General features: G+C 42.5%; 1 protein-coding gene across 5 annotated transcripts in view; it reads left to right on the plus strand.

Annotated features, from left to right (window-relative positions):
• The window catches only part of fbxo38 (F-box protein 38), a 79,172-nt gene that overhangs the window by 47,621 nt on the left and 15,663 nt on the right, over window positions 1-15,888 (plus strand). For all 5 annotated transcript variants that reach the window (XM_067996385.1, XM_067996384.1, XM_067996387.1 and 2 more), the window contains 2 exons: window positions 10,973-11,073; window positions 13,861-13,963. In XM_067996385.1, the coding sequence (XP_067852486.1) occupies window positions 10,973-11,073; window positions 13,861-13,963 (204 nt within the window). The remainder of the gene's footprint in view (window positions 1-10,972; window positions 11,074-13,860; window positions 13,964-15,888) is intronic.

Here is a 15,888-nt window from a genome sequence, read left to right on the forward strand (position 1 = left end):
AGATGTTTTATAAATACATTAAGAGCAAGAGGATAACTAAGGAAAGAGTAGGGCCTTATCAGAGACCAAAAAGGTAAACTGTGTGGAGGTGGAAAATGTGGGAATGTTCCTTAATGAATACTTTGCATCTTTCTTCACAAAGGAGAGGGATGATACAGGGATTGAAGTTAAGGAGGAGGAGAGTGAAATATTGGACTGGATAAACATAGTGAGAGGAAGTATTAAGGGGATTAGCATCTTTGAAAGTGGATAAATCACCAGGGCCGGATGAAATGTATCCCATGCTGCTAAAAGAAGCCAGGGAGGAAATAGCGGAGGCTTTAACAATCATTATCCAAACTTCACTGGATACAGGCGTAGTGCCGGAGGATTGCTAATGTTGTATCGTTGTTTAAAAAGGGATCGAAGGATAGACCGAGTAATTACAGGCCAGTCAGCCTAACCTCGGTGGTGGGCAAATTATTGGAATCAATTCTGAGGGACAGGATAAACTGTCATTTAGAAAGGCCTCTGACTAATCAAGGACAGTCAGCACGGATTTGTTAAGGTAGGTCGTGTCTGACTAACTTGATTGAATTTTTCGAGGGGGTGACCAGGAGGATCGATGAGAGTAGCACATATGATGTTACATGGATTTTAGCAAGGCTTTTGACAAGGTCCCACGTGGCAGATTGGTCAAGAAATGTAAAGGCCCATGGGATCCAAGGGAATGTGGCAAATTGGATCCAAAATTGGCTCACTGGCAGGAAGCAAAGGATAATGGTCGGGTGTTTTTGCGACTGGAAGGCTGTTTCCAGTGGGGTGCCGCAGGGCTCGGTATTGGGTCCTTTGCTTTTTGTGGTATACGTTAACAGTTTGGACTTAAACGTAGGGGGCATGATTAAGAAATTTGCAGATGACACAAAGATAGGCCGTGTGGTTGATAGTGAGACTGCAGGAAGATACCAATGGACTGGTCAGATGGGCAGAAAAGCGGTAAATGGAGTTCAATCCGGAGAAGTGAGATAATGCATTTGGGGAGAGCAAACAAGGCAAGGGAATACACAATAAATGGGAGGATACTGAGAGATCTAGAGGAAGTGGGGGACCTTGAAGTGCATGTCCACAGATGCCTGAAGGTAGCAGGACAGGTAGATAAAGTGATTAATAAGGCATATGGAATGCTTTCCTTTATTAGCCGAGGCATAGAATATTAAAGCAGGGATGTTATGGTGGATCTGTATAAAACACTAGTTAGGCCACAGCTTGAGTACTGCGCACAGTTGTGGTCACCACATTACAGGAAGGATGTAATTGCACTAGAGAGGGTGCAGAGGAGATTTACGAGGATGTTGCCAGGACTGGAGAATTTTAGCAATGATGATGCATTGGATAGGCTGGTGTTGTTTTCCTTGGAACAGAGGAGGCTGAAGGGTGATTTGATTGAGGTGTACAAAATTATGAGGGGCCTAGATAGAGTGGATAGGAAGGACCTATTTTCCTTGGGTGGGGGGGGGGGGGTCAATAACCAGGGGGCATAAATTTAAACTGGTAGAAGGATTAGAGTGGAAATGAGAAATTATTTTCACCCAGAGGGTGGTGGGGATGTGGAACTCACTGCCTGAGAGGGTAGTAGAGGCAGAAACCCTCAACTCACTTTTTAAAAAAATACCTGGATGTGCACCTGAAGAGCCGTGACCTGCAGGGCTACAGATCAAACGCGGGAAAGTGGGATTAGGCTGGGTGGCTCGTTTCTCAGCCAGCGCGGACACGATGAGCCGAATGGCCTCCTTCTGTACCGTAAATTTTCTGAGACTGGCGAGGTTGTGGAGGTGGAAGTAGGTGGTCTTGGTGATGGAACGGACGTGGTCGCGGCTCAGATTTCTTCACGATAGAAACTATTGATTCAGCTGCCTCTATTGCATCTCCCCTTTCCCCCTCTCTACCTAAACAAAACTTCTTCCCTCTACTTAACCCTGAATGCCCATATCTCTTTCTAGTTTCTTCGCCATGTCCCCTCTGAGCTTATATGAGACCTATCTCCTGCTCTCTTGACCCCACTCCCATTAAACACCTGTATCCCCATGCTGGCTTACATTTTAAATGGTTTCCTCGCTTAAGGCACTGCTTTCCTTTTCAAAAATGCTGTCAACACCTCAAAAAAAAAACCTATTCTCACTGCTCTGTCCCCTCTAACTGCCATACCTTCCCATCTCCAACCTCCATTTTCTCCCCAAAATTCTTGAATTTGTAATAGCTACCCAAAACTGTACCCATCTCTCCTGTAGTTTCCTGCTTGAATCCCTACTCTCACAGTATCAAAATGGCACTAACCAAAGGCACGGATGACGTTCTGATATTGTAGTGGATTATCCCTCCACAATTTCTCTGCAGCCTTCGACACGGTTGATCACACATCCGCCTCCAATGCTTCTTCTCTTGTTCAGCTCAATGCAATTGCTCTCGCCTATCTGATCATAGCTAGAGCACCTGTACCCACCATTCTCCTTTTGGTTTTCTAATCGCTGCACCATCCTTGGCCCCCTTCTCTTCCTCATCTACATGCCTGCTGATGATGCCAAGAGCAGCAATAAGTTGTCACCTTTAGTGCATATGCTGTCGACAGCCAGGTCTACCTCGTCACCTTTTCTCGAGTACTCCACTGCCTCTGTGCTATTAGACTGCATGTCTGACATTCTGACATGGATGAGCCGTATTTTCTTCCAGTTAAACATTGGGAAGAGTCAAAAGCTATCAATCTTCATCCTCCAGTACAAAGTCCATGCACACACCACCAAGTCCATTCCCCTACTGGCAGTTGTCACAGGCTGGACTAGATCCTTGGTATCCTGTTGAATCCCGTATCCTTTCCACCACTAACATCACCCATCTCAATCCCTACTTCAAATCCTCTGTTATTGAAGCCCTCATCCATGCTTTTGTCACCTCCACACTTGTTTATTCCACTGTGCTCTTCACCCAGCTTACCAACTTCGTAACCTTCAGGCAATCCAAAACTCTACTGCCTGTATTCTATCTTGCACCTAATCCTGCTTGCCCATCACCTCTGTCCTTGGTGACATGCAGTGATGCTACGTCCCCCTTTGTATCAAATGTAAAATTTTCATCATTGTGTTTAAATCCCTCCATGGCTTTACCCCTCCCTATCTCTAACCCCACTCTCCCCCTAAACTCTCCATTCCTCTGAACCTGGAATCTTGTACAGTTAGATTCAGATGATGTAATTTAAGGGGTCATCTGACCTTATGTGACACTCCAGCTTAGACACTTTGTTACATAGCTCATATTTAACCATCTGTTTTGTGTTTGAGTAGGATAATGTCCTTCGCAGTGGTACTGATTCAGCCCCACACGCTGCTTTCTGTTCTACCAAAGCTTTGCAGTTGTAGGAAAGATAATTTTGAATTGGGCGGGGTAAGTGTATTGAATTATCACATCTTTTACATTGCAAAGAAAGATAGCTGTGGATTTATTTGGGTCTGTCATTGGCATCTTGATGCCTACTTTAGACTTGTTGATTAGAAATGACATGAAAGCAGATATTTTATGTAGGGCTTGCTATCCTGACAAAATGAAGTTCAGATCCAGTTAAGATGTGGGTGGCGACTGGTATCTATTCTATTCTTTCTACTCATAACATCATATCATATGGAGAGTTCCACACACAATCTCTTCAAGGCTGCCCTAAACAGCAGTTCCAAAGCATACAAGGGAACAAGAACTGTAGGATATCTCCCTTTTTTAATAACCTCTAGAGCATTTGAGACAATTCAGTAGGTTGTACATTTATTTAAAAGGTTAGTTATGGGAGGCTAAAATTCCAGAAATTTTGGAACTAATTCTTGTTTGATGTAAAAACCTTTTTTAATGTAATTTGCTATGTTTTCCTAATTTAAATAACTCTTGAATTGGATGTAAGTGGGTGAAGTATTATAAATGAAACATTATAAAAACAAACCTTAAAAGCAAAGAGGAAAACCACTGAAGTAAATCAAAGTCAGTATTGCAGAAAGAACTTGCATTTATGTAGCACCTTTCATGACCTCCAGTCTTCCCAAAGCACTTCACAGCCAATGAAATACTTTTGAAATGTAGCCACTATTGTAATGTAGCCTATTTGCGCACAGTAAGGTCCCACAAACAGCAATGAGATGATGGTCTGTTTTCAGTGGTGGTATTTGAGGGATAATTGTTGGCCATGACACTGGGAGATCTCCCTTGCTCCTCTTGGAAAAGTGCAATGGGATCTTTTATGTCCACTTGAGAAGGCAGACAGGGCCTTGGTTTAACGTCTCATCTGACAGACGACACCTCAGACAGTGCAACACTCCCTCATTACTGCACTGAAATGTCAGCCTAGATTATACGCACAAATCTCAAAGTAGGACTAGAACCCAAGACCTTCTGACTCGGGTGAGAGTGCTACCACTGAGCCAAGACTGATGTCAAATACTGGAGCACAGCATAATGAAAAGCTAAGCTGTGGTATTTTCTTACATAACCTCTTTCCAAAATCTTAGTGTATTGGTTTGTGTTTGTGTGACCCATATTTGCAACATTGTGAACTGATTTAAACGGTCTCTGTTAATTCCTTGCATGTCGAATCTGGACTCTGCTCTTGCTTAAGATATACTGTTAGATTTGGTGAAGTTAGGGGGAATCTTGTAGTTTAACAATAAAAGGGGAGGGTTTGTGGGCATTTGATATGGTTCAGCACGTGAGGCTTTTGAAGGAAATTAAGTTGCACCGAATTAGAGGCATATTAAATGACTGGATCAAAAACTGGCTCAGCTAAATAAAACATAAAATGGAAAAGATTGCAGCCATAGTGGGGGAGGATGTAGAGAGTGCAATCTATGACTAATGGCATTCCGTAAGGCTCTGATTTGGGATCACCAACAGTTTACACTATTCAGAAGTTATATGGAAGAGAATACTATAATTTTTCTGTTGGTCTGGAGATTGATAACATTGAGGAGATCTGGACGAATTAAATTGATCAAGTAAAGAATTGCAGATGCATTTAAAAAAAAAAAAATTATTCTCACCTTTTCCTTCCCTCAAGTTGGCAGCTCTTACTGGCTATGGTTCCATAGTAGTCGTGGCTACCCTATGTTACCGTGCCAAAATGGTTATTCTTATGAGCCAGAACATTGGGTGTTAGTAAGCTACTCAACTGTGGGACCATCATAGCCGAGCCTAACTTTGTCCTCATCTAGCATCCATTTGGCATCCATACGTACACCATCAGGAGCAGGAGTTTTGGCCGACATTATTTTTTTTCCTCCCTATCCCAGGGTCATTTGCGCACTGAGACCAATTGTAGCACCCCCACGGCTGTCCAAGTTGAGATCGGCTAACTCAGTAAAGACAAGGGACCGGACCTGGGACCCTACCACGCAGCGCATTTACCCACTGAGCCATTGGGGAGCTGCAGATGGATTTTAATATGGATAAAAGTAAGTTAATACACATTGGTACATAAAACATGAATGCACTGCATTGGTGTCCATTACCAAAGGTGTAAATGGAAAAAGATCTGGTTGTCACAATTCACAAAGTATACAGATAATGTAAAGCTGATACCAGGAAGACTAATCAAGTATTGAAATGCATCTTTAACACTTGATTATAAGTCAAAATAGGTTATTTATAAAGCTTTGCAACATTTTGTTAGAATATGGCATTTGGAATGCAGTGTATGGTTTAAAGCACCCTGCCTTCAATAGTACATTATATATTGGGAAAGGACAAAAAAGAGCAACTAGGATCTTTCTGGGATTGGAGTTTAAGTTTTGAAGGGTGGCTCACAGAATTCAACTTAATTTCACTGGAGAAAAGTTTGAAATGGAACATGACTCTGCTCTTTCAGGTGCCGGCGGATAGAATAATGTAGGTGTTAAGTTATTTAACTGGTTTCAGAGTGAGGTGGCACAGTATAGAATTAATAAAGATCAGGCAAAATGAGAGGTTAGGAAAATATCGCAATCACTCAATTCCAAGATTGTACAGTAGGAGCAAGATCAGTATTTGATTAAAAGCACAAATTATGGTTATAAGCACTAATGATTATGCTGTGTAATTCTTTCTTGGTACCTTTTTATTATAACAAGTCACCTATACTAATACTATTGTGGTAAGTTACTATGGTAATAGGTCACAAATCTACAGAAGAATAAGTATAGATGTAGATTATCAAATGCATTATGGAACACTGGTTCTTTTCAATATCACTGTAGAAGATAGATTATTATAGGCATCTTTTATTAGCTGAACCACATTACTGGAATCCTCCTTCAATTCACCCACCGCAGACTTTGGAATCATTTTGCACAGCTGCTGGAATATTGGCATTATTTTACTTGTGACTGCAAAAATGGGTTGAATATTATTTTTAGCTGCATGGACCATGGAAATTACATCTTTGGAATGTAACTGGATAGGTTGAATAATGTAGATTGTAATGTAAGATCCATTTCCTGAAGTTTTTGTCCAGTTGCCAAAAATCTACAACACTTTTTGGAAATATTACTTTCCTTAGATTCTGTAAGTTGGGGAGACTCCATGATGGTGTAAATTATACATGGCCTTTTGGAAGGAGCAGGTTTTTTGGGCAAAGCGACCTTTATTTCATTGCACATTTGCTACTTTCTTGTTAGTGTAATTGTTGACCTACTGCGCTTGTACAGCACACAAAGCATTTCAGATAACATTTTAAGATTATACTTTTATAGTAATTCCTAACACAAACCAAGAACAATATTAAAGGAAGGTTAACTACGTAGCATTTTTTTACTGACTGCATTAATGAAATTCGATCAAGAAGATTGTACAATTCTAAAGGCAATACACTATGTCATGAGCTAACCTGGGAATTAATTTGCCAGTGCTTCGTATATAACCTTTGTGTTTGTGTGCAACTAATCAGTAAAGGGCTCAGAAGGCTTGTAGCATAGCAGGTGCTTTATTTAATTAATTAATTAATTAAGCCACCACAATTATGATAACGAGAGAACATAAGACAAACTTGTTTGTGCAGTAGAGCAGCATCAAACAGTACCATTTGAGTGAAAGGAAACAAATTCTTTCCTCCAATGAGTCCTCACTTTCTGCCATGCTGTTTTGATGAGGGAAGATTGGATCAGTCTCCTTAGGTCAAATCATGCACACCTTGTGGGGTGGGTGAAAAGCAGCATTGGGATTGATGTCTGTGAATTAATTTGTCAATAGTTTAAAAGCATATATAGCTAAAGCGGAATGGCAAGATTGTGGGGAGGGGAGGGAGAGGCTGGGAGGACAGAAGGAAGAGAAGTAACAGCCTCGAAAGGGAAAAGACCATTCAGCTCCCTTTGACATCCATTTCTTATGGCGACTGAGCTATACATTTTTTCTACCAAAGCTGATATTCCACAATAATTCAACCAAGTCATTTACTACAGAAGGGTAATCCATTCCATAAGTCAACAACTCCCAAGTGTGAAGTTATTTCTTCAGTTACATTCAGCTCATGTCTTCTTTGACTTCTAGGCTTGGGCTTTCTGCTGGGCATTTGCACCAGTGGAAGCAAGGTGAGGGAGGCACTTGTGCTGGCCCAAGTGATGGTGTCCTGCCCCAGCTGTATTTCTTGCCCTGGCTTCATTGCCATACAGGAGATGGGCACCTCAGCCTCTTGTCCAGGAAATTGCTCTAGTCACAGGGTGAAAATATGCAGGAGAGAGAAAGGTTGATAGCATGCAGTTCTTGCAAAAAAAAATTAAATCTTAAAATTTCAAATTTTCTTTGCAGGGCCACTGCATGGTAGCACTGAGAGCCCTTGTACAGGCCCCTCTTCCAATCCTGCCCACTAACTTCATACAGATCTCTAGACACCAGGGCCTAGCTGGCAGCCCCTTGTGCAGCGTAATTATAGTGCAAATGTTTGCCAAATTTGCACGTCTGAAGAGCCGGGAGCATTTTTGGCTGTTGGAACCTGCCCGCAGAAAGCAGTGGGGAAACGGGGATGTAGCAATGCACATCTGAGTTACTAACTGTGTCTCTGTCTGCCTCAGATCCACCAACAAAAAATCGTTTGATAGGAAAAGACTAAGTGGTCCCTCCAGCCTGTCCCATACAGTCATGATGCCTCATGCAACACGATACAGGCATCCCCTATCCACCTGGAGCCATGTAAACTCCTGGGAGAGGCAACAAAGCAGATAGGCATGGTGGAGGCAGAAATCCAAGTCCACCGTATCCTGATTATTCTAGTTTTGCATAAAATACGTCTACATCCAATTCACTTCATTTTCAAAATTTGAATGTCTCCCTCCCAATATTCTTTTTGTCAGATGAGAATAAAACCTGTTATTTTTTTTAATGGATATTACTTGTGGAGGTAACCTACAATGCATTATGACGCTTTCAGTCCCAACTTTTTTTAAAAATAAAATAAAAACATGCAATCTTACAGCCTTTGTTTTAAATGTCTACAAAATAATTGTACCATGCAAAAAAAAGCATTACTTTATTACTGATTTTAATAGATAAGTGTTTGCATTAGATGCAGTTATATTAGATGGATTGCAGTAGCCTTTATTGGAAAAATAATTTGCTTAGATGAAGATGCACTCCATTATTTCGTTTAGACGTATCAAAAGAATGCATCATGTAAACCAAGGTTAACTCTGGTGTCACACTGAAAGCCTACTTGAACTAAAATGAAATCAGAATGTTGGAAATACACAGTGGGTCGATCAACATCTGAAAAAGAAAGCAAGATTAATGATTTGGGTAAAATGAAGGGCCATATCTAAAATACCAGCCTTACTGTTTCAGAAGCTAGCATTCTGTATTATTTTTAGTTTTGTATTTCAGATTTCCAGTATTTTGCATTTTTAATTTCATTCACTGCTACCAAGTTAGCAGTCCTGGAGCTAGATCGATGAATCTTCTAGTAAGCTTTGAATCCAAGGTAGTCAGATATGAACTTGGCAAAGCAAATTGGCGAACTGGTTAGCCCTAACCGTAACTGGTTAATGAATGTTTCAAATAAGCCTTAGGTTTATGGTGTGTTTAAGTTTGAGTCTCTATAAATAAACAGCCGCATCTGATTTATAAATTGATTCCATACTGCTCTCTGGTAAGATATTGGGAACCAGTTATATTACATGCATGTGCCAAGTTCCACTCACTGGCTTCTGAGTGCAGGTTAAATTTTAACAGAGGGATTAGGAGTCTGCACTCTGCTGCATTTAAACAATTCAAAAGCGTTTTAGACTGCAGCCAATGATTCTATATCCTGCAGGTTGTCTTGTACCTGTTACATTTACAGAGGCGATCTTATTGTAGACCGATCAAATTCCATGAGTTACACTTGTGCAGTGTTATGTCAATGTGCATCCAAAATCACTGCATTAGGCAAAAGGGCAGTATGTTTGTTAACCTATACCTTTTAGAACATTAAATCGTGTTAAAGTACAAATAATTGTGAAAAATGGAGGAGGAAATTTTTCAAAAATCTGGATAACTGGTTAATGCATCAAAATTAAACTCTGGGGTGTGATCTTTTCTCTTTCTCTTTCCCCCCCCCCCCCAACTGCAACTACACATGTTAGTGCAGTATAAATGTATCCTTAATCCAGTTTCCAGTAGATGTAGGTCCACAGCCTAAAACTTCTCATTGGCAGAAATATTCAAGAATGCACAGAAGTAGATGACGTGAGGAATGCACCTATTTCTGGCATGGTCGGGAAATTTTGGGTTAAGATGCAGTTAGAGAAGAGGGATTTTACATTAATTTTCAACTTGCACTAACCTGGAAGTATTTGACAGGATAAAAAGTGGAAAAGTTCTCCATTGCTCAACACTAATAATGCCATGTGAAGTTTAAAAGCTTCATTGGTATATAAAAATAATTTGTGATTGGTGTAAAAACAGTGAACATGTTAACTGCAGTGTTTAGCAGGTGGATTTTTTGAGATCCTACGGAAGTCATTTTAAAATTGCTGTTCCCAGTCTTCTCTGTGGAGCCTTTCACATCTTTTATTATTAGTCCAACGAGAGTTGTAATGATTTCTTCCACCTCCCTGGTAACAGTGAAATGAATTGAGTGGGTGGCTAAACACAGATCAACGTTCTGCTATTCAACATTCATCAATAAATTTCAGTATTGTGAGCAGTTCTACTGTTTTTCAGTCTGTATACAGTTTGTTGGATCCATGGAAAAAATTGGCAGAGACTGTTTGGCCTGAAGACTTCCTGCATTGTCTTAATAGGATCTGTAAGGGAAAGTCTTCTGTACTTTTTGTGTTTTTATATAAAGCTAAATGGGGCACGAGAGAAGTTCTTATCATTCATAGACATGCCCCTGGAGTTACCACCTTTAAAGAAATTCCCATGAAGTATAAGATTTATGTATTGCAGGCTCAAACCTAGACTGGCTGTCATTTCAATTTGCCAGTCTCTGTTGTCTGAGTTCTATCCGTCCTCAGCTATGCTACTTCATGCTCAAGACAGCAGGTCCCTCTGGTAGAAGAGATGAAAAAGATTCTTCCCTTGTCTTGCGGTGATTCTACATTGCTATTTTTGTAGCATCATTAACAGTACCTCTGACTGGTTCAGTGGATAAACAGCCCACTTTCTCAGCTGCCTGTAATTTGTATACCCTCCTCTGTACAGGGATGTGGGTGCATGGTACAAAGAATTGGAACCCAGGGTTTTGTGACTGGAAGCAGATGCTTCCTTGTTTGGATGCAGGGAGAAGGCCTGAGAGATTTAATCTAGAGAAGCATTTCTTCTTGTGATAACTTTGCATCTGCATCGATGCAAATTTAGTGGTATGTTGATTTGTACAGCACCTGGCCTGATCTTGATTTGGTCCTGTTTTTGATGTTTCTCCCAAGTCCAGTTGTCATTAAAATTATTTTTATTCACATTATTTTTGTTTGTTTTTAAGTTTTCAATTCCTACTTTCTCCTGTAAACTTTTTTTCCAGATATTTCTAAACCCAAGCCCAGGCAATCTGTGAAACGGAAACGAACAGCAGATAAATCTACGAGCACTAGTGATCCTGTCATTGAGGATGACCATGTCCAGGTGAAATGAGCAACCTTTTTTTCATTGAGCATTACTATTAATGTGGTGAGGAAAATTAAAATGTAAAGAATCATTCACTGCAGGTTCTTCCAAATAAACCGTCCACATTTTAATAAATTAACTTTCATTGGTACAACATTTTTAACTCTGCAGTTACAAAAAGAACGTCCAAGTGTGCTTCTATTTTTTACACCAGTTTTCTTCCTCTTCAGACCCTCTTCACAGTGCATCTGCATGTGTTGTCTCCTTGCTGGGTTTCTATGGGCGTCATTTTAGCACCCGCTATCGGGTGCATTCCTGTCGGGGGGGGGGGGGCTCCGAAAATTGGAGAATCCCGGAGTGGGTCGGGAGCCCAACTCCAACCCGCCCACTTCCGGGTTCCCCACTGATGCGCCGGCGTGCGCGCGCAGCCCTCGCTGGTGGGAATCCCGCAGGCAATTAAAGCCAGCGGGATGCCACTTGAAGCTATTTACTTTGCTTGTTCAGGTCATTAACTGACCTGATTAAGGGATTATGTGAGGAGGGGTGGGATTTTAAAGCAAACTGGGACTGTTTCCCACACTGGGGGAAACACTCCCAGTTCAAATGGACCTGTTGCAGCTGTCAGCCTGTGGCAGCTGCAAAGGTCCATTTGACAGGTGGCGGGGGGAGACCCTCACTCATTGCAGGAGGCCACTCTGTCACTTGGGACAAAGTTTGGCCTCCACCACCCTCCTCCTGACAATCAAATTCACCAACTTGCACACTTACCCCGGGGTCCAGAGACATGTACCTACCTTGCGGACCCCCTCAGATGTACATCTTCCGGATGGGGGCCGCCGTAGCTGAAGTCATGACCTCGGAGGGCAAACAGCATCACCAGCCTCGCCATCCACGCCGTCCACCTCTGACATGTGGAGCGCCACAACACAGTGCTGTGACACATCTGCCTACACAGCAGGAGGGAGGGCTACCGCAGAGAGAGATGCGTCGCAGAGGGCACTACCCTCGCCACAGGGTCCACAGACCGAGGCTCAGCCTCCTGGACCTCTCTGAGCAGCAGTGCACACGGAGGCTCAGAGTCACTCGACATGTAGTCGTGGACATCTGCAGCCTCTTTCATACCGAGCTGCTCCTGGCTGGCCCGAGCACCATGTTCTTACCTGTCGCTGTCAAAGTCACCACTGCCCTCAACAACGTCTCCTCCCCATCCTTCAAGGGTGCAACCGGGGACATCGCCGACGTCTCTCAGCCGTCTGCACAAAAGAGCCCTGCAAATACACCTACACCCACTCTGCAGTGACACAATGGGTGGCATCATTTGTGGGTCTTCATAGTGATCCTCAGGAAAAGGCATTATTGCACAAACCAGACAAGATTCGCGAAGACATGGCAGTAGTGGTGCCAATATAATATGTAATGTGAGTTGGTCAGAAATTCAATACAAGTAACAACCATGACAAACCCTCAAACACCCTTGTGCATCCCCTTCAATCTCACGACACGTTTGCCTTACGCTGCCTACTGCACATATGTGATGCATGCCCTGTGGCTGCAGCACAGGTAGTGGCAGGTTGAGTGAGGCTGGCCGTGAAAGAGATGCACGAGAGGGTGAGTATGAGATAGAGCCATGAGATTGTATGAGGATTGGGTTGAGTGGTAGTGGCGGGATGAGTACTGGCGAGGTGAGTAGGTGCAGGTAGGATGAGGTTTGAGTGGGTATGAGGGGTGATGTGACAGTAGTGTTGGCAGTGCAGAAGGAGATGTGGGGTGGGGGTAGTGATGTGGCAGACGGAGTGTAGGGGAAAGAGTAAGTGTACTCACTTTGGCTGACCGACTGAGGTCATTGGAGCGCCTCCTGCATTGTATGCAGGTGGGCGATATGTTGGTGGTGCAGGTGACTTCCTCTGCCACCTCGAGGCAGGCCTTCCTGGTGGCAGAGGCAGGCCGCTTCCTCCCGCCCGCCGGGGGGAAGATCTCTGTCCTCCCCCCTCCTCCTCACCCCGTGTATTGATACCTGGAGTGAGGCATCATTAAACTGGGAGCAGCCTTCCCCCGGGCTGCTCCATGCTGTAATTTTTCCTATTTGTTGCAGCATCAGTCAGTGGAGGACTGCCCCTTTAAATAGAGCTCCTCCAGCTGACAGATCTTACTGCACATGCGCAGCCCGCCCGACGCGCAACTCAGCATTGGGGAACCCGGAGGACAAGGTAAGTGGATCCAAATGGGCTACGATCGCGCAGGTGGCTGACTGACTTCGCCGGGCGCGTTACCCACGCACCCGATGGCCACCCCCCCCCCACCGCGAACCCGCAGCCCTGGTAACATCGGGCCCTATAGGTGTCCTCTGGTAACGTGGCTACATGGCCATTTCTCATGTGTGAGCCTTGACAATGAGTGTCAGTGGGCTATGTAAACACGACATCACAGCCCTCCCCAATCTCCATGCACACTTCCAGCAGGAGTTGCTCGATAATCAGGAATAAGAGAATTTTTTTTTCTCCTTTTCTCTCCTTATAGTCGGGGCAATGAAAGCAATTTTAGCACCCATGCCGCCATTTTGGATGAGAGCTGAATCAGCACAGACCTGGAACCTTCTTGGGATGTATCGTTCAGCTTCTCCTTGAACTACTGGAGAAGTTATATATTGTCCAAACTGACTCTTTATTTTGTAGTCTATAGCACATGTGGCCTCCCAGAACCTATGTTGTTAAATTACTTTTTAAAAAGTAATTTTACATTTTTAATAAATGCATATCTCCCCCATTATTGCCTGCCTGAATAATTAACATGCACTATTTATTGCAGGTTCTTAATCTGAAGTCCAAAAATTTGGTTGGGATTACACTTACAAATTGTGGAATTACAGATTTGGTTCTCAGAGATTGTCCCAAAATGATGTTTATTCATGGTAAGTACTTGAATTCTCTTTGGCAAATTCACCATAGCAATACATTTGGAGTTTTTATACATCATACATTTATATATAAAGTATCTTTAACATAGTGAAACATCCTGACTAGGGTATTGTTTACTGACCAGAAGTGGGAAAGCAACTGAAGGCATGGTTGACATACATACCAATGTACAAAACTTAGAAAAGCTGGCAAGCTGCTTCAAAATGGCTAATATTGTACAAGAGGTAAACAGTATTAAATAAAGGCCACTGCCTCAAAATGACTGAATAAATTCCTTTTAAGTATTATAGATGTCAGGATTTTTGGTGTTTTGCGATCACATTTTTCAATTCAGTTTGTTTTTCTGTGAAAACTGGAACTCAGTGCCCTCGCAGAAAAATACAGAAAAAAATGTTAGTGACATGCATTGAGACATGAACTTGTCATTACTTCACTTTCAGCAATGCCCTATATTCAGTTGCATTATATGGAGGGGGGTAAATGCAGTATGCAAAAGTGCAATTTTTGCATTAATGCATTTAGAAATTTTTAAAGGGGAAAGTGAGTTCTGTATTTCTTGAGGGGTCTGATGCAATGCCTACCTGGAAAAGTTTGATTTTTACACCTTTTTGAAGCATTTTCCTGTATTTTGAAGTATACTGTGATTTTCTTTGCCTACCTTTTCTGTTATTTTGTTGTGCTTCTCCATCAGGATCAGGCTCACCTCTGTTGCCTCTTGAGCGCAAGTGACCTGTTAATTCTAGTTTCTACCAACTCTTCTCAGTCTATAGTTGACAGGCTATAATTATTTCCCAGGCTTCTGCCAATGCTGTTTTTGCTGCTGAGATGTCCACATAAATGGCTCCATGGATAACTACCCCCACCTCCCTGTCAGTTGATCGACACCCTATCCACCAGCTTAAATATCCACTCCCCTCACCACCTATGTACCATGGCTGCAGTGTGTACTATCTACAGGAAGCACTGCAGCAACTCGCCAAGGCCTCCGTGACATCTCACAAATGAGTGACAGCCACCACCCAGAAGGACAAGGGCAGCAGGTATACAATCACCTCCAAGTTCCCCTCCAAATCATACACTATCCTGACTTGGACATATATTGCTATTCCTTCATTGTTGCTGGGGCAATATCCTCGAAATACCCACTTAGCGGCACTGTGGGAGTACCTTCACCTTATGAAATGCAGCTGTTTAAGAAGGCCCACCACCACCTTCTCAAGGGCAACTAGAGACGCCCTATCCTAAGAATATGTACTTTTTAAATCTCATGGGAAGGATCCTCAATAGCATAAATCAAATTTGAGAACTACAGCATAGAGTCACCTGTCTGGTAGTATGATGGGTTCAAGTCCCCTGCAGAGACTTGAGCACATAATCTAGGCTGACACTTCAATGTAATACTGAAAGAGTGCTGCACTGTCAAAGGTGCCGTCTTTTGGCTGAGATGTTAAACCAGGGTCCCGTCTGCCCCCTCAGATGAAAGTAAAAGATCCTAAGGCACTGTTCAAAGAAGAGCAGTGGAATTTCCTGGTAACCTATCCAACGTTTATCTCTCCGCAAACACCACTTAAACAGATTATCTGGTTATTTATCTCATTAATGATTGTGGGATGTTTCTGTGTGTAAATTGGCTGCTGCATTTGTCTACATAACACTTGATTGATGGAGCACCTTGGGACATCCTGAGGTGGTGAAAGGTGCTATATAAATGAGTTTTTTTTGGTAAAGTAAAGTGAGTTTTATTTTCTAGTAAGATACACCACTCACTAAAGATTTGATCTTATCTCTTTTGAAGTGTTAATGTGCACTGCATTTTGCAGTTGTGTCATGGTGCCCTTTTGATCTGTTCCCTGAGTCACATTGTGCCGATGCTTATTTATTAGTCCATCATGTCAGATATTTATATGGGGCAGAAATT

This window comes from Heptranchias perlo, chromosome 14 (genome assembly GCF_035084215.1).
Source record: "Heptranchias perlo isolate sHepPer1 chromosome 14, sHepPer1.hap1, whole genome shotgun sequence".
Classification (NCBI taxonomy): Eukaryota; Metazoa; Chordata; class Chondrichthyes; order Hexanchiformes; family Hexanchidae; genus Heptranchias; species Heptranchias perlo.